Genomic DNA, 19,840 nt, shown 5'->3' with positions numbered 1-19,840 from the left:
TACCATGGAAGGGACACAGACTTATATACAAATAATCCCTCAACTACTTAACCACAGTTTCTATGAATCTAATCACCAAAAATTCTTTTCACATCTCAATGCTCAATGTCACTCCTCCCATCAAAAGTAGCATCCGTAGTTCCCTCTCCTTGAATTTAGCCTTATGATGCGCTTTGACCCGTAGAATGAGGCATGAGTGATGCTGTGCCAGTTCTAGACTTTGACATTAAGAGAGCAGGAAATTTCTTCTTTTGCTCAATTGCTATCCTGCTAGAGAGGATTCACCATGTGAACTGAGAAGTCCTGAAGGGTGAGTGTCAACAGGCACTGACAGATGAGAACCAAGATGAAAACTGATGTGCCTCAAGAAGACAACCAGCACCACGGCCCCAGAGAGGAAGCTAGGGCATCTTGGAGTCTTTAGCCTAAGTCGAACTGCCTCAACTGGTAGTAGATGACACAGAGACAAATTGTCTCCACTAACCCAACCAAATTTCCAAACTATAGAATCGTTTAAGTGAAAAACTACACATTTGTGGGACCTAAAAATCAAAACGATTGAATTCACAGACATGGAGAGTAGAAGGATGGTTACCAGAGACTGGAAAGAATAGTGGAGGGCTAGAGGGTAGGTGGGGATGGTTAACAGATACAAAATAAAATAGAATGAATAAGACCTAGTATTTGGTAGCACAACAGGGTGACTATAGTCGATAACTCAATTGTACATTTTTAAGTAACTAAAAGAATATAACTGGATTGCCTGTAACACTAAGGATAAATGCTTGAAGTGATTAATACCCCATTCTCCATGATGTGATTATTTTACACTGCATGACTGTATCAAAACTTCTCATGTACCCCATCTATACACCATGCACCCAAAAAATTAAGTTTGTTTTTAACTTTTTTTAAAAAAGAAAAAAATACATACATTAAGGTGATTTGTTATGCTGCAATACGTAACTAAGACATTACTTGGGAGACTGAAGCAAGAAGCTCGCTTGAGGCCAGGAGTTCAAGATCAGCCTGAGGAATAAAGTAAGACCCGTCTCTAAAAAAATGTTTTTAAAATTAGCCAGATATGGTAGTACGTACCTGTAGGGCCACTACTCTGAAAGCTGAGGTAGGAATATCCCTTGAGCCCAGGAGTTCAAGGCTACAGTGAGTTATAATTGTGCCACTGCACTCCAGCCTGGGTGACAGAATGAGGCCCTGCCTCTTTAAAAAAAAAAAAAGAGAGGCCAAGCACAGTGGCTCATGCCTGTAATCCCATTGCTTTGGGAGGCCAAGGTGGGAAGACTACTTGAGACCAGGAGGCAGAGGCTGCAGTGAGCCATGATCATGCCACTGCACTCCAGCCTGGGCAACAGAGCTAAGAATCTTTCCCCCCTACATCTCCCCTCCAAAAAAAGAGGAACCACACTCAAGGAGCCTCATTCACATCCTAACTTGATGGAAATCATAAGATAATAAATTTTGAGCCTAGGGTCACAGCAAATAAGATTTCTGAACATCCTGAGAAGCCTGGGTGTATATGACATGTTAGAGAGACACGAATTGTCCACCAGAGGAAGAACTGTAGTAGACCACCAGCAAAGATAGCTGTCAACAGTTTCTCTTATTCCTGTACACACATGCTACTCCTCCCATCAAGAGGAGCAATATATTGCTCTTTTCCTCAAATCTTGGCTGACACAGTGATCTTATTTGCTTTGAAAAACACAATTCACTGGAAATGTGCTATGTAGTTTCCAGCCTAGGACATAATAGGCCTAGAAACTCCTGGTTTTACTCTCTTGATCCAAAAAAAGAAGAAGAAGAAAAAAGGAAGTCTAAGCTATTCTTCTAGAGAGTAGCCCCCTTCCCCGCAAAAAAAAAAAGCCCTACTTGATGAACAAACAGGTAGCTGGAGAAGAAATGAGGGGTCTCAACAGAGCTAGCTAGAGCTAGCACTAAGGCCCAAGATACATGAGTGACACTATCTGAGATACTGTAGCCCCATTTGAGCCACCTCAGTCAGTGTCTTGTGGACCAGAGCAAGGTGTTCCCTGCCCCAATTCCTGGCCCCCAAATTTTAGGCAATAAACAGCTGTGATTTTAAGTCACAGTTTAAATCTGTTAGTTAGTAAAAGATAACTGATATAGGTAATTTTAAGTAAGAGTTTTGTTACTTAGTAATAAATAACTGACATAGGTGATGAGTCCAACTAATGCTACAAAGAAAAGAAGGGTCAATAATAGGGATCCTAATGTTATGTGGCAGTAGTTTATTTGATACTATTTAAAAGGGGGAATTATAAGTAGGAATTTGGTTTGCTGGGTTTAAGTTTCTATTTTCCTAAATGTTCCACAATGTACATGTTTTACTTTTAAAATAACAATAAAAATGTTATCTTGTTATAACCTCCTTGAGGATATTGTTGTCAGTTTATCAGTCCTATTGTTTTTTGGGTTTATTTGTTTGAGACAGGGTCTCACTCTGTCACCTAGGCTGGAGTGCAGTGCCATAATCTCGGCTCACTGCACTCTCAACCAGCCAGGCTCAAGCAATCATCCCACCCCAGCCTCCCAAGTAGCTGGGACAACAAGTACCCGACATTACACATGGCTAATTTTTCTATTTTTAGTAGAGACAAGAGTTTTGCCACATTGCCCAGGCTGGTCTTGAACTTCTGGGCTCAAGTTATCTGCCCACCTCAGCCTCCCAAAGTGCTGCTGGAATTACAGACATGTGCCACTGCACCCGAAGTATTAGTATTTATTAAGTCTAAATTGTATTTTCTCATGACAAAATATGCAAACATCTCAGTGAATAAAAATATTCAATTATCTTTTCCAGTTGAAGAAGAGAAAGTTCTGATTACAACAACAATTTAAGAAATAATACATATGGTTTCACATTTCTGAAGAATTAGAATGTATTAAAAACCCGAAAATTATATTGCTTACAATGTAGTATCGCACTGATTTTTGAAAATTCTTCAGATTTATATAATTCCTCACGGTTATCATTGTGAGCAGAAGCGGACAAAAGACTGAGAAAAGTAAATAATACTTTGAATACAGAGTAAGAGTGGAAACAATCCAAAAAGACTGCAACAATGAACTAAACAAGAAAAACTAAACAGCAATAATTGAGAAGACATACAAAAAGAAATCACACAAAAGTCTGAGAACAGAAAATAATCCATCTGAATATTATGAAAAGGCCTTGGGCTTTGGCTGATCACAAGTACATTAGCCAACAGTAAGCCACATCAACATAAAAAATATAATGTTATCTTAGACTTTATTAGTACATTTAATTAATATTTACTGAAAGCCTACAGAGCATCATGTACTTTAGTAAGAAAATATAATGAACAAATCCAGAAGGAATCATCTTACCATACTTAGAACTGCCAAACTAAATATGAAATATTAAGTCCATATATAGGAAATGGTTTTAAAAATTAGAGAAACCTACAAAAGAGAAGACATCCTAATCCAAATGTTTCACTAAAAGAAGAAAATCCTTGAAATAATTATTTTTTATTTTATCAAAATACATTAATAACTACTATGTGCTGGACACTGTGCTAGGTGGTGGGGTATACAGTAGAGAACAAAACAGATATTGACCCTGTCCTCGTTCAGCTCACAGTACAGTGAGTACCCCCCATCACAGGAAGACGTTTAGCAGGTACCACCTAACAGTCTGTCAAGCATACCATAAAAGAGATTCATGTACCTTGCACAAGGTTGAAATAAATCACCTCCAAAATTAAATACAAGCCTAAAATTTTACGATTAATTATAGCATTGTACCAGAAAAGAATGGAATTATTTTGAGATAAAGAAATGTCGAATGAATAAAATACAAGCAAAGCAAGATATATACATACCCACATACACTCACATACCCATGGCTTTTTTAATACTTCCACGTAATAAAACAATCATGTCAATTCACATGTTCAGCCTTCGTAGGAAAACTACTCAAAACCAACAATCCACCTTAAGACACTCCTGTCTCAATTTTTTATCTCATTCCTTTACCCTGATAATTACTGGGATTTACTAGTTTTAAATTACCAAAGAAATTAATGTCTATGATTTCCTGGGGATTTCTTATATCAATCAATATACCTTTCCATGGCTTTAGCTGTATAAGGCAAATGCATTTCAATACTGTGTTCATCTTCATCTGTCTGCAGAGACATGCGTTCAAACATTCCTGTCTTCCATAGTTCTCCGTAAACTAAAGAGATTTCAAAATACAGTAAAACAAATATATTAATGCATATCCTTATCCAGTGAGATTCCACCCAGTAACACAAAACTACATGCTTTGGCAAGAGACAGAAACACCATATAATACTTGCATTTTTATTAAAACAAAACAATAGAAAGAAAGGAAAGAAAGGAGGGAGAGTAAGGAGAAAGAGAAAAAAACAGAACTAGTTTTTATGTAACAGGTAAAACAGTAATACATGTAAAGACTTACTCATCATTTGCATATGTTACATAGTTAAATAAAAAATGATCATTTAAACTCTTCATCAGTTCCTTTCATTATTTCTAAAATCACCTTTGGGTCTAGGCTTTTCCTTGGCTTTAATCAGTACATGCTAGCAAGAACATAATTAGAATTCCTACTGAAATATGGAAAAACCATTGGTCTATTTAACTCATGAGGTCAAACGCATAGTTTCTGAGTTTTTTTAATAAAACGTGTGGTATTATTTCACACCTCAGATTTCTGCCATACCACGAAGAGAAAATTCTCACTAATGCTATTTTCCTGAAAATTCAAAATTCAGCTTGTAAGATAGATCAAAATATAAATTTGCCACAATACCATCCCAACTTAAAAAGACTAGTAATTCAGGCCCTTCTCATGAACTATACTTAAAACTGAATATTGTAGAACAAGAAAGAGATAAAAGTTAATGTGTAAAAAATATATATAATAATATTTTTAGCACAGAATAGAACAAATCCTCAAATGGGTTTACCTATACCAAAGACAGAAAGAAATGGTTGTATGACCTCTTATCTTGAAAAAATTCTCCATTTCTTCACTGGCAAGCTATCCAAAATTAAAATTTTCTGAATGCCCCAACAAGGTTTTAAAAGTAAAATATGTTCCCTAAAACATCTCAGGAAGTAAGGTTAGAAATAGTCGTTTCATTAATAAGATGCACTAACAAATTGCTAATATTCTATGATACCTAAAGCCCCAAATTATGAAAACTTATGCCAAAAACAAGAAAAAAGAATTTTTTCTTGCAAATGGACTCTTTTATTATTTTATTTATTTCCATATTAATTTATTTAATTTTGGAGACAGGGCTTCACTCTGTCACCCAGGCCAGGCTGGAGTACAGCAACATGATTTCAGCTCACTGCAACCTCTACCTCCTGAGCTCAAGCCATCCTCCTACCTCACTGCCCCACGCCCTCTCCCAACCAGGTGGCTGAGACTACAGTCATGTGCCACCACACCCAGCAGATTTTTGTATTTTTTTGTACAGACGGGGTTTTGCCACATTGCCCAGACTGGTCTCAAACTCCTGAGCTCAAGCAGTCTGCCCATCTCAGCCTCCCAAAGTGCTGGGATTTCAGACATGAACCACCACACTAGGCTTCGACTCTTTTATTCTATACAAGAAATTTTTGCAAAATTTTTTGAAACAATAACACCCCTAACATGCTTAAAAACATAATTTGAGGCCAGGTACAGTGGCTCACACCTATAAACCCAGCACTTTGGGAGGCCAAGACAGGAGAATTGCTTGAGACCAGGAGTTCAAGATCAGCCTGGGCAACATAGCAAGACCCTACCTCTACAAAAAAAATTTTTTAAATAAATTGGGTGTGGTGATGTGTGCCTGTAGTTCTAGCTACTTGGGAGGCTGAGGTAGGAGAATCACTTGAGCCCAGGAGTTTGAGGCTGCAGTGAACTATAATCATGCCACTGCACTCCAGCCTGGGCAACAGAGTGAGATCCCATCTCTAAAATCAAAAATAAATATGTATGGGTCAGTGTGTGTGTGTGTACATATATATATGTGTGTGTGCGTGCATGTGTGTGAATAATTTGACCAACTGAAAGGATATATACCCAGATTATGAAGGTGGTTACTTCTGGGAAGGTAAATTGGGTTCAGGATGAGCGAGAAACTCTGAATAAATTATGGATGTTAAGTACATCAGTTAATTTCTTATACTACTCTTTATACTGTTCTGTATTTTTAAAATTACTCCTCCCCCCCAAAAAAAATACCTTTATAAAATCAAAAGGTTTTTACTTTATACATCTATTGTATAAGAACAACTAAATAAAAATGTGACTCTGGACTCCTATGGAAAAATATAAATCAATCTTAATTGTAGGCATGTTTAAAAATAAAATATATTTATCATTTATATAGCATGTTTCTTTCAGAGTTTCATAAAGGCTCATTTTTTTCCCATAAAAATCATTTACAAGAAAATAAAGATATTATCAGCATTATCTATTTACAGTGAGAAAGTGGCATTACGTAGAAGTAGATTAACACGCCCAGAATCTTTCATGAAATTGGTATGGGTACTAATTTTTCGTCTCCTGGTACACTGAGTACATGGCATTTTTCTGAATATTAATGTAACCACTACAATCTGCACACTGGTGGATCTGACAGATTTCTGTAGCTAGCTGAAAAACACTAGTTGCCTTTTAGGGATATGGAAGAGTTTCTTTTTTTGCTGTTTTATGCAGATTAGTTATAACAAATTTTATTTTAAATATTGAGATATTACTTGTGATGCTCACATTTATAAGTTTTTAAATTAACTTCCAAGTCCTATTAAAAGAACATTAGCTATTTGAAAGCTATTTCTATATACTTACTCTTTTGGTCAATACGAAGGTCATACAGTGGTGTCCTATATATATCCACACTGGAAAGTGCACATCGAGAGAGGGGCACATGATGAGAAGGCCCAAGGATGAAAATTCTCCGGCTAGGAGACACACAACAAAAAACACGGAACAATTGCACTTCTACACAAACCTTATTAAATAAAAGAGAAAAAAGCAATTCTTACAAACCACTTGTTTTCCTTCTTAATTACCAACTGTTAATGGCTGAACTGTGTTCCCCTCCAAAATTCACATGTTGAAGAACCAATCCCCAGTAGCACAGACTGTAATGCTATTTAGAGATAAGGTCTTCAAAGAGGCGATTAAGTTCAAATGAGGCCATTAGGGTGGGGACCTAATCCAATAAGTCTGGTGTCCTTATAGGAAAAAGAGACACCAGAAGTATGCCTGCACAGAGATATGATCATGTCAGAAGGGGCAACAAGAGGGCGGCCACCTACAACAGGCCAAGGAGAAAGGCCTCAGGAGAAACCAACCCTGACAAACTTGATATTGAACTTCAAGCTTCCAGAATTGTTAAAAAATAAATTTGTGTTGTTTAAACCACCCAATCTGTGGTATTTTATTATGACAGCCCTAGCAAACTAATATACCTAATAATGACTTGCTCCTCAGTTAAGTTCAATTCCTTATTCTGTCTTTGTTGGATGACCTTTAAAAGAATCATATTCAGTACGTGGAAATACCAGCTATTAATTAATACAGTAAACCAAACCACTATACATAAAATAATCTCTGTATGCACAATGACAAGGATACAACAGGTTTTCAGAAGCTGGATTTTATTAACTGGATTTTACACATTTAAGCTATTAAAATTTCAAAATTCTAACACATTCTAAAATAAACTTCTAAGATCCACCATGATTTTAATAAAAATACATAATAGCATAAAATTCTAAATACCTATACAAAATATCCACTATAAAAAGGCATTCTGATAAAGCTATTTCCATATTTCCTCCATGGTAGGGTGAAAAACGCATCTTGTTGAAAAGAATTCTATACAACAAGCTTTCTCTATTCCCATTCAAGTAGAAGTCATTCTCAAAAACAAAGAAACTAGATTATGTGTTATTTGCACTGTAGGCTAAAGAAAAGAACTGAGCTAAAGTGTAGCTTAAATCTGTACAATCTCTTTATCTTGACATCAAGAGTAATGTTAATTTCCTCTCATTAAGTCAAATATCCAACCTGCCCTACAATCTGAATTCCAAAGCTATCAATCTTCTCTGTTCTCCAATATTCACATGAACCAACCTTCCCACATCACATACAAAACTTACAGCCTCATAAAGCCAAAACTATTTGAAGAAAATATATGATATGCTATGTAGCTAGAAAAGTATTACTGATTGCTCAATTAATGAACAAAAGCTGAGAGATGAGCTAGTTCTTTTGTATCAAAAATTTGCAGGCCAGGGAATGTGTGCTTTAGCAATATATTTATTCTTATAAAATTCTATTACAGCTAAGAAAATTAACCAATTATTGGTTATATGTTACTTCATATATTGCAGGGAGGGAGGGAGGAGATAAAGCTGTGCATATTAAGTTGTTCTGCTATGAAAAAAAAAAACAAAGAAAGTTGTGGATAAGTGATTCTCAGTTTAGAGTCCCAGAACCTCCTTAAGACAGCACACACAGCAAACATTCATCCACAGGCCATTTCTGGTCAGAAGCAGATTATCCTTTTCTTTAACTTTTACTTTAAGTTCAAGGGTACCTGTATGGGTTTGTAATACAGGTAAATTACATGTTGCCACGGTTTGGTGTACAGATTATTTGGACACCCAGGTAATAAACCTAGTATGCCATAAGTAGTTTTTTTATCCTCATCCTTCTGCCACCTTCTAGCCTCAAGTAGGTCTCAGTGTCTGTTGTTCCCTTCTTTATGTCCGTATGTTCTCAATATTTAGCTCCTACTTATGAGAACACACAGTATTTGATTTTCTGTTCCTGTGGGAGTTTGCTTAGGATAATGGTGTCTAGCTCCATGTTGCTGCAAAGGATATGATCTCATTCTTTTACAGAGCTGTGTAATATTACATAGTGTACATATGTACCACATTTTCTTTATCTAGTCTACCACTGACGGGCATTTATGTTGATTCCACGTCTTTACTATTGAGAACAGTGCTGCAATGAACACACGTGTGCATGTGTCTTTATGGCAGAACAATTTACATTCCTTCAGGTACATATTCAATAATGGGACTGCTGGGTCCAGAGCTACTTCTGGTTTAAGTTCTTTGAGAAATCGCCACACTGTTTTCCACAATGACTGAATGAATTTACACTACTACCAACAATGTATAAACATTTCTTTTCCTCCACAACCTTGCCAGCACCTGTTAATTTTTGACTTATCAATAATAGCCACTCTGACTATTATCAGGTGGTATCTCATTGTGGTTTTGATTTGTATCTCTCTAGTGATTACTGATTATGAGAATTTTTTGGTATGCTTGTTGGCCACGTATGTATCTTCTTTTGAAAAGAGTCTGTTCATGTCCTTTGCCCTCTTTTTAACTAGACGGCTTTTTGCTCGTTAATTTAAGTTCCTTATAGAAGACAGAATCTTTCTTTCTACCTCTCTTCCTTCATTATGTTATTAGCACTGCTAATCCTCACTTCTTGTCACCACCTGTATCATCAATTCAAGAACCATTTCAAAAAAAAAGTCAAATCTATAGATTTCTAAATGAAGAAAACTAAAAGATAGCACTCTGGTCACCTATCTTAACAGCACATAAATAAATAACATGACACTTTTTTTTAAATTAAAGGCTAATGTGGGCTATAGACAATGGTAATTCAGAAATGTTTAGGTAACATGACTAGGGCCAGGTAGTACATGAACCAAGAATCAAATAATGAGAAAGGGCATTTTTCTGATTGAGAAATATATGAAAAGACAGACAAAGAATATTTAACATCAGAGCACTTGTGGAAAATCTAAAACACAAAATATGAAGTGATTTTTAAAATAACAATCTAAATTCAAGGCATACATAAATTTCCTAAGTGTAATAAGGTTCTAACAATAGCCAAAAGATACACTGCTCCAGAAATAAACAACAGAGGTCTGCCAGAAACCTAATTAACTCTTCTGATACCTGACTACTTTCCTTGTTTGCCTTTTTGTCTGCCCCAATCTAGATGAAGGAAAAAGAGCCCCACCAATCTCAATTAACCAACTGTGTACTCTACAGATTCTTTCTGATTTGGTAGAAAACTCGCCAATAGCCAAGTGAAGTTCCATATTTGATTAAAAGAAGTAATAAGAAAAAAAATGTTTAAGTCCCCTCAATATAAAACCCTTAAAAGCAATATATCCAAAAACAAAACCAGAAAAAGCTAAATGTCATTGAAAGGAAAGTAAAATGGGGCATTTAAACCTGTAGTAATCTCAAAATGGGTCTCTTTGTTAGCTAAATGCTAACAAAAGAAAATGAATAGTGTACATTGAAGTTCATGCATTTTCTTTGTTAGAATGCTAGATCCATAAACACCAAGGCCACAGGAATATTTTGAAGAGAAATAAATAAAAGAGGCATTAGAAGCAATGCCACTTTCTCTCCCGTTATTTGACTGCAAGGTGCTTTGTCTTTAAAGGCATAACTTTTCAATATTAGCACAACATCTTTGTTGATACACAGGTTAAAAAAAAAGCCTTTAATATGAAAAAATGGGGGGGACGGGCAAGATCAGTAGGCATTCTCTTAGAAATAAATGCACTTCATATATAATAGCTATAATAAAGAATTCACATTTGTGGAGTTCCAACGATGAATGTAGTCTGTGCACCCAATGTATAAGCTGCCTGAGTGTGTACCCTCATGACTGTTTATTCAGCTACTTAGTCCAAATAATGGAACATAAGTAATTTTGTAAAGGTGTTTCACAGGAAGTGAAGACATTTTAACCAAAGAAAAAAATGTCATTTGGCCCCAAAAAGCATTTCTTTTTGCTCTCTTTTTCTGTCCTGCAAGGCTTTCTGAAAAATACGTATCAAAATCAAGTTACTACTACCTAAGTACATCCTGAATTCTGAGATTTTAGAGAATCTCAGATGTTGTGTCAACTACCAATATGGAAAAGAACTAAAATGTATCATTTTTTTAAATTCCTTAAACAGTCAAAGTCATTTTCTGGAAACATAGATCTTATCACTTCCCTTGCTTAAAGCCTTTCATGCCATTTCATGGTCACAAGATAAAATCTAGAATCCTTAAAATGGGCTCTGCACTCTCAAATGCACTAGCAAATTAGCTATTACTCTTGCTCACCTTGATCATAATATTTTATGTATACTGGTCTTCCTGCAGTTCCTTGATAACACCAACAACTTTGCCTACTTCAAACTTTTTAAACCCATGCTTTTGTTCCCCTTTGCTTGGCTAGCCTGGCTTAAAAAATGTGTTCCTCGGTCGGGTGCGGTGGCTCACGCCTGAAATCCCAACACTTTGGGAGGCCGAGGCAGGCGGATCATGAGGTCAGGAGATCAAGACCATCCTGGCTAACACGGTGAAACCCCATCTCTATTAAAAATACAAAAAATTAGCCAGGCATGGTCCCAGCTACTCAGGAGGCTGAGGCAGGAGAATTGTTTGAACCCAGGAGGTGGAGGTTACAGTGAGCTGAGATTGCGCCACTGCACTCCAGCCTGGGCGACAGAGCAAGACTCCGTCTCAAAATAAATAAATAAATAAATAAATAAATAATCTGTTCCTCGGAGATACTTTCCCGAATACCTTTCCCACAATTTAAATCAAGTCACCCTCCTAAGGTCTATAACAATAGTTCTCAAACTGCGAACTCTGGATTCCTGGTATTCCTCAAGACCCTATGCAGCAGTCCATAAAATTAAAACTATTTTCAAAAGAATGCAAGGAAGTTATTTACTTTTTTCATCTGCAATTACGGTGCAAAGGTGAGGGGAGCATAAAACCACTGGCCCATTAGAACAAAGATCAAAGTAGTATAATCAATATGTACTAGTAGTCCTATTTTTTAACCTTACTCACACTAAGTTTAAAAGGGAGGGAGTTCCTAATTTCATTAAATCTTGACTCTTGAGTAGGTATATTTTTAATATTCTATGACAAAATGCATTCAATCTGTGGTGATAAAACATTTCTGCTGCATATGGAAGTATGTCTCAGGAAAAAGCAGTTGTGTAGTTGTGAGTTGTAAGCCGAACCAGACATTGTCCTCATGGAACAAAATTTTTACTTCAAAAGATGACTGTAGATAAATTATGGCTATTCCAGTTTAGGTAGCTGGCAGAAGATTTCTCCAAAGTGAATGGAAGTCAGGCACGGTGGTTCATGCCTGTAATCTCAGCACTTTGGGAGGCTGAGGTGAGAGGATAGCTTGAGGCCAGGAGTTCAAGACCAGCCTGAGCAACATAGTGAGACCACATCTCTACAAAAACAATTTTTGAAAAAACAGCCGGGCATGCTGGCACAGGTCTGCAGTCCTAGCTACTCAGAAGGCTGGAACAGGAGGATCACTTGAGCCTGGGAATTCAAGGCTGCGTGAGCTATGATCATGCCACTGACTCCAGTCTGGGTAACAAAGCAAGATCCTGTCTCAAAAGGGGGGGGAAAAACCCCAAAATCTAGTACTTTAAAGAAAATAATATATTTGTTGTCAATGATGAAATTGAGGTTTTCAAGTGAAAATCAGACTTTCATAAAACTTTTATCACTGTAAGCTTGATAGCCTCCAAAGAATTAATGATTCTGTCTGATAAAATACATGGTGACATTAAGAAATGTGATTTTTTGCCAGGCGCAGTGGCTCACGCATGTAATCCCAGCAATTTGGGAGGCCAAGGCAGGTGGATCACCTGAGGTCAGCAGTTTGAGACCAGCCTGGTCAACATGGTAAAACCCTGTCTCTATTAAAAATATAAAAATTAGCAGGGCGTGGTGGTGCATGCCTGTAATCCCAGCTACTCAGGAGGCTGAGGCAGGAGAATCCCTTGAACCCAGGAGGTGGAGGTTGCAGTGAGTTGAGACTGTGCCACTGCACTCCAGCTGGGCGACAAGAGCGAAATTCTCTCTCCAAAAAAAAGAAAAACAAACAAAACAAACAAAAAGAAATGTGATTTTTTAGTATCATATAATGAAATACCAGCATTGAAAATATCTGCATAACACAATAAAAATTTTCCCAATGTTCCACACGTTACAAAATGATGCAAGGGTAAAAGATCCATTCGAACTGTAAAATAGACAATGAATTTATAAAAAGTACAAAAATTCAGCCAGGCACGGTGGCTCACATCTGTAATCCCAGCACTTTGGGAGGCCGAGGCAAGTGGATCACGAGGTCAAGAGATCGAGCCATCCTGGCCAACATGGTAAAACCTTAAAAATTCAAAAATTAGCTGGGCATGGTGGCGCGCGACTGTAGTCCCAGCTACTTGGGAGACTGAGGCAGGAGAATCACTTGAATCCAGGAGGTGGAGGTTGCAGTGAGCCGAGATAGTGCCGCTGCACTCCAGCCTGGTGACAAGAGCGAGACTTCATCTCAAAAAAAAAAGAAAAAAAAAAAGGACAAAAATTCACTGATAGGAACTTCAGATTTCGCATTATAACTAACCTTTAAGAAATTACCATTTGTTGAGTTTTGGTGTAGTATTAAAGAAAAACATCCACAATTATCTGAAAAGGTAAGTACACTACTCCTCTTCCTTTTCTAACTACGTATCTGTGTGAGGTTAGATTTTCTTCATATACCTCAACCAAAACAAATGATGACAACAGGATGAATGCATAACCAGATATGAGAACATAGTTATCTTCTTCTATTAAGCCAAACATTAAAAGGAGATTTAATAACTAGTAAAAATATGACATTTTTACATTTTGTAAAAAAAAAAAAGTTAAAGCAATGCTACTTTTCCCACTATCTTCTATTAGAAAATGTACTTCTCATTTTTAAAAATGTTTTTATTAACCTCTAATTTGTTTACTTTTTAAAATAATTTTTTAAGTATCTCATTTTAATTTTGAATGCATTCAACAAAGGTAGATGTGGTCTACATTTGGTGTCCTTAATAAGTTAGAAGTATACAGGGTTCCTGAAACCAAGAAGTTTGAGAACCACTGTATTTCACTTTCAGCTTTTAAATTTTTAGTTTTTAATAAGATATCTATATTCATTATCATATGCTTAATATCTATCTCACCTACCAATTTATCAGCACAGAGCTAAAACCATGTCTGTTTTATTAATCGCTGTGTCTCTAGCACTACCACAATATCTGGATCATAGCAGTCACTTAATAAACTTTTAAAATAAATATGCTTTAATTTATTCATCCATTTCTCTTGGAAAGCAACATCTGAAAACCTTTGCTACTAATTCTTCATGAAATAGGGAAGTTTGTTTGTAAACAATCTTCGTTATCACCTCAAAACCTGCTTCTCACACTCCCCATTAAGTTATCAGCCCTACTAGTTACTGTGAAAAGAAAAATCTTGGCCAGGCGCAGTGGCTCATGCCTGCAATCCGAACACTTTGGGAGGCCAAGGCAGGCAGATCACTTGTGGTCACGTGATCGAGACCAGCCTAGCCAACATGGTAAAACCTTATCTCTACTAAAAATAAAAAAATTATCCAGGCCTGCCTGGTGGCATATGCTTGTAATTCCAGCTACTTGGGAGCCTGAGGCAGAAGAATCACTTGAACTCAGGAGGTGGAGGTTGCAGTGAGCCAAGATTGCACCACTGCACTCCAGCCTGGGTGACAAAGAGAGACTCCATCTCAGAAAAAAAAAAGAAGAAGAAGAAAAAGAACGAAAAATGTTATTAGGCCCTGACCAGTCATATTATAAATCAAAGAACGATTCTGTCAGTTTAAGAATCATTAATCCCCTCAACTTGTAATCATTTTTGCACAAATGCTTTTAAATTTTATATTTTTCACCATTAAAATAATATATCTATTTCTCATATAAGAAAACATATGCAAACTATTAGCATCCATTACAATAATTTATTTAACCTCATATAGTACATTCTTTTTCCCAATTTTGCACAATTTTATACCCTGCTTTTTTTATTTAGTCAATGCACTATCAGAAACTTAAGACTCTTTTAAAAAACAATGCTGCTGTAGAAAACTTAACACATTTAACTTTTTTCATTTTGGGACTTATTAGGATAGAGCTTCCGAACGGGAATTTCTAAGCCAGTAATTATATACATTTTTATGACTCTTAATATATATTATCAAATTGCTTTCCTAAAGCGTTAACCTGATATAGTCCATTGAAATGCACTTTTTTTTTATAAAAAACTAATTTTGCCATAATCTAGCCAGTTCTGGATTATAGGAATTACACAACTGTATTGTTCTTTTTTTTTTTTTTTTTTGAGACGGAGTCTTGCTCTGTCACCCAGGCTGGAGTGCAGTGGCCGGATCTCAGCTCACTGCAAGCTCCGCCTCCCGGGTTTACGCCATTCTCCTGCCTCAGCCTCCCGAGTAGCTGGGACTACAGGCGCCCGCCACCTCGCCCGGCTATTTTTTTTTTGTATTTTTTAGTAGAGACGGGGTTTCACCGTGTTAGCCGGGATCGTCTCTCGATCTCCTGACCTCGTGATCCGCCCGTCTCGGCCTCCCAAAGTGCTGGGATTACAGGCTTGAGCCACCGCGCCCGGCCTGTTCTTTTTTTTTTTTTTTTTTTTTGAGGCGGAGTCTCGCTCTGTCACCCAGGCTGGAGTGCAGTGGCGCGATCTCGGCTCACTGCAAGCTCCGCCTCCTGGGTTCACACCATTCTCCTGCCTCAGCCTCCAGAGTAGCTGGGACTACAGGTGCCCACCACCACGCCCGGCTAATTTTTTGTATTTTTTAGTAGAGACGGGGTTTCACCGTGTTAGCCAGGATGGTCTCGATCTCCTGACCTCGTGATCCGCCCACCTCGGCCTCCCAAAGTGCTGGGATTACAAGCATGAGCCACCGCGCCCAGCTGTATTGTTCTTCAAACTGTTCATTTAAATTGGCACTTCACAACTGTTTTTATTTCTATTTTTGTAGAAAAATAAAACATATTTCCATTTTTATTAATTACATTTACTTCTTGTAATTTCAGTTCATATTCTTATTATGATGAGTTAGCCTCTAAGTACTAAGAATTTTATGATTTTTTGATATTATCCTTTGTCATTTTTTTTGCAAGTATTTTTCCCATTCTGTTCATCACTTCCACTGGTTACATTATGACTTGAGTTATTTTTTCATGTAATTTAATTACAATTTATCATGCTTTATACTCTTCTCAACAATGTCTCATAAACATTAAGACATATGGTGTTCCAAATTAGCTGTGGCTTGAAATGCCTCTCCAGATATGTTAATACCCTTACCTAACTAGTATTTACTTTGATGGATGGTGTTAGCAGAGGTTCTAAACCAATTTCTTTTTCCAAGCTGCTAGTCAGCATTCTAACATCAATTTTGGAATAACTGCTACCTGTTATTTGTAATGCCTTTTAAAATCATATTTGTATCCCCTACCCACTTTTAAATTCTGGAAAGTGACATAGTATCATTTACATTTTCAAAAGATGATCCTGGCTGAAAAACAGAATGCAAATGGATTAATGTGGAAGTTAAGAACAGAAAGTGGTAGTATAGAATTTAACCTTTCTCATAAGGATGTTCTTTCTCTACTTTCTCAAAGCACTCTAAAGACATTATAATTCCCAGAGAGTGCCTCTTTCAAGAGAAATCAACTGTGACTGTCAAGTATTAATTTTACACTTAGACCTTAAAATTTATTCATTCAGAATTCAATTATTATATAGTAATTACAAAAAATAATTTGATCGGGCTGGGCACAGTGGCTCATGCCTGTAATCCCAGCACTGTGGGAGGCCGAGGCCTGACTGCAGATCACCTGCAGTCAGGAGTTCGAAACCAGCCTGGCCAATGTGGCGAAAGCCTGTCTCCACCACAAATACAAAATTAACTCGGTACGGTGGCGTGCACCTGTAGTCCCAGCTACTTGGGAGGATGAGGCAGGAGAACTGACTGAACCTGGGGGCAGAAGTTGCAGTGAGCCAAGATTGCACCACTGCACTCCAGCGTAGGTGACAGAACCAGACTGTCTCAAAAATAATTAATTAAAATAAAATAATTTGATCACATCAGCCATCATTTGCCTCTCTTTCTACTCATCTTCTTTATCTTCCTCTTCTTAGTCCTTGGCACTCCTCCATTTTTTCCTCTTTCCTTTTGCCTTCTTTCTCACTTTCCATTAACTTATTTAACACATACTTCCCACTTCTACGAATATAAACTCTATACCCCTCTACAAATTCCTAAACCTAATTTAACTCTGGAGTGTCCCACTAGCACATGAGTTTTATCAACAAAACTTTTGCCAAATAGAGGAAGGTTTCAAAAAGAAAAGGCTGTTATATAAACTAACTTTTATTATAGCTGGTTTACAGGCCCAAGTCAAATGAAAGAAACTTATAAAAAATCCTTTTTTTTTTTTTTTGAAATGGAGTCTTGCTCTGTTGCCAACCTGGAGTGTGGTGGCACGATCTCAGCTCACTGCAACCTCCCCCTCCCAGATTCAAGCAATTCTCCTGCCTCAGCCTCCCAAGTAGCTGGGACTACAGCCGTGTGCCACCATGCCCAGCTAATTTTTTCTTTTTTTTTTTTTTTGTATTTTAGTAGAGACAGGGTTTCACTATATTGGCCAGGCTGGTCTCGAATTCTTGACCTCAGGTAATCTGCCCCCCTTAGCCTCCCAAAGTGCTGGGATTACAGGTGTGAGCCACCAGGCCTGGACTTTTAAAAAAATCATTTCAATTTAACTTCTATTTGCTCTTATTCATGAAATTATTTAAGATTATATATTAAACATGTATCAGGGAATAAATGTGAACAATGCTCCTCAAAACATCATAAATGAGACAGGTCTAGCCAAAACCTCACCAATTTATAAATATCATTGCTTTCTTTTTAGTAAAAGCTTGCCAAAAGTAATTTTCAATGAATTATAATAAAATGTACAGACAATGCTACATAAAAATTTGAAAGAACAGCTTTTTTGTTTAAAAACTTTGAATGAACTGCTCAAAGGCAAGTGGGCTGTGCATGATTTTCTTTATTAAATCATGGCTGCTATGAGCTATTTCTTTTGAACAACTATACTACATCTCTACTAATTCAGACCTAACAATCAGTATTTGACAGAACTAAGATGATCACTTTACCTATTCACATAGCTTGTACATCTGGCAAACTAGGGCCAGATATTGGTTCACAGCTAGTAAATTAACTGTGTAAATAAAATGAGTGACTATTTCCAGCAAAACCTCTTGAAAGTTCACAGTTTCTTACAGAGTAGTATACTATTAAAGGAGTCTCAAGTTCCCAGGAAGTTTTTTTTTTTTAAGTTAATTTCAGAGCTGTCATTGAATTATTAAGAGTTAATATGCCTCAAACATCATATTAAATTCACTGTCAGATTCTAAAATATTTCAAATACCTTATCCTGTCAATGACAAATTATCCTTTCAGTAACCACAATTTTAACAAGTACAATAAAGAATTTTAAATTACGAAATGATTAAAACAGATCAGAGGGCTTTGCATTTTTCTTAAGAATGCTCATCTCTGGGTTTTCAAAGAAATATTTAAAAACAAAATATTTAACCTTCATAACTAAACATTTTACATGCCAAAGGGAAGGTAAAAAGCAGATGTTCAAACAACAACAAAAAAGTATTGAAGTTTTCAGTAACCTATATATAGTAAAATTCATCAAAAGTCAAATCCCTCATGAAATCGAGCACATAATAACAGTAAGTATAAAAAGCAAATTACTTCTATCACAAAGCAATCAATTCTCAAGCTTCTCCAACTTAAAACTACATTACTTACGTAATAGACGGATCCACTTGTTTATAAGCATGGGCGGCACAAGACCCACAGTACGTATATCCTGCATGGCTACAAAACAAAATATTTTTAAGCTTAATCATCAGATTCAAAATCAAGATATTCTAGAAAGAAAAACCTTTGAAATAAATACAGTAACTATGGTAAACACAACAGAATTGAGAGCCTACGTTAAATAACAATGTAGTTAATGATGCGACTTCTAGAAGAAATTAAGAAACACATGATCTATACTGTGTTCTAATTCTAAACTTTAAAAATACTTTGTAATTTTTTTTTTTTTTTTGGTCTGAAAGACAAATTTACAGGCGTTCAAGGTTTACTTGAAGTTACTATGTAACACAATTATTGAGGTTGGTTTTTGTTTTTTTTTTTTTTTTGAGACAGAGTCTCACTTCGTCACCCAGGCTGCATGCAGTGATGCAATCATGGCTCACTGCAGCCTCAACCTCCCAGGCTCAAGCAGTCCTCCTGCCTCAGCTTCCTGAGTAGCTGAGATCATAGGCACATGCCACTATATCTGGCTCATTTGTTATTTTTAACAGATCTGAGTTCTATGTTGCCGAGGCTGGTGTTGAACTCCTGGGGTCAAGTGATCCTCCTGCCTTGGCCTCCCAAAGTACTGCCATTACAGACATAAGCCACCACACCTGACCTATAATTGAGTTTTTTTATACTCCTCTTCAGTAGCATTAGCAGACTATTACAGAAAAATGATAAACCAACAGGAAGTCAAGTCAGACCAAAACAAATACCCTACAACTATTATAACAACTCACTTCCTTCTGTGTCTTTAGAGATAAGATAAAGACATTATTCTTATTTTCTCTCCGTACTATTCTTCCCTTTCATCCTCTGGTCTCCGAATTCAGTCAATTCTCTTATCACCTACAGAATGACTGTTTCCTGGTTTCAAAAGGTATATGAAAAAATAAAGATATATCCACACAATGGAATACTCTTCAGCAATAAAAAGAAGTGAACTACTGACAC

At 36.7% G+C, this 19,840-nt stretch overlaps 1 protein-coding gene across 4 annotated transcripts in view; it reads right to left on the bottom strand.

Annotated features, from left to right (window-relative positions):
• The window catches only part of MEMO1 (mediator of cell motility 1), a 143,537-nt gene that overhangs the window by 47,239 nt on the left and 76,458 nt on the right, over positions 1-19,840 (bottom strand). For all 4 annotated transcript variants that reach the window (XM_015112051.3, XM_015112052.3, XM_015112053.3 and 1 more), the window contains 3 exons: positions 18,830-18,898; positions 6,881-6,993; positions 4,132-4,243 (listed from right to left, as the gene is read on the bottom strand). In XM_015112051.3, coding sequence (XP_014967537.1) covers positions 4,132-4,243; positions 6,881-6,993; positions 18,830-18,898 — 294 coding nt within the window. The remainder of the gene's footprint in view (positions 1-4,131; positions 4,244-6,880; positions 6,994-18,829; positions 18,899-19,840) is intronic.

Source organism: Macaca mulatta, chromosome 13 (genome assembly GCF_049350105.2).
Source record: "Macaca mulatta isolate MMU2019108-1 chromosome 13, T2T-MMU8v2.0, whole genome shotgun sequence".
In the NCBI taxonomy this organism is placed as follows: domain Eukaryota; kingdom Metazoa; phylum Chordata; class Mammalia; order Primates; family Cercopithecidae; genus Macaca; species Macaca mulatta.
The sequence above is the reverse complement of the archived record's forward strand: the minus strand, read 5'-3'. Positions and strand labels throughout refer to the sequence as shown.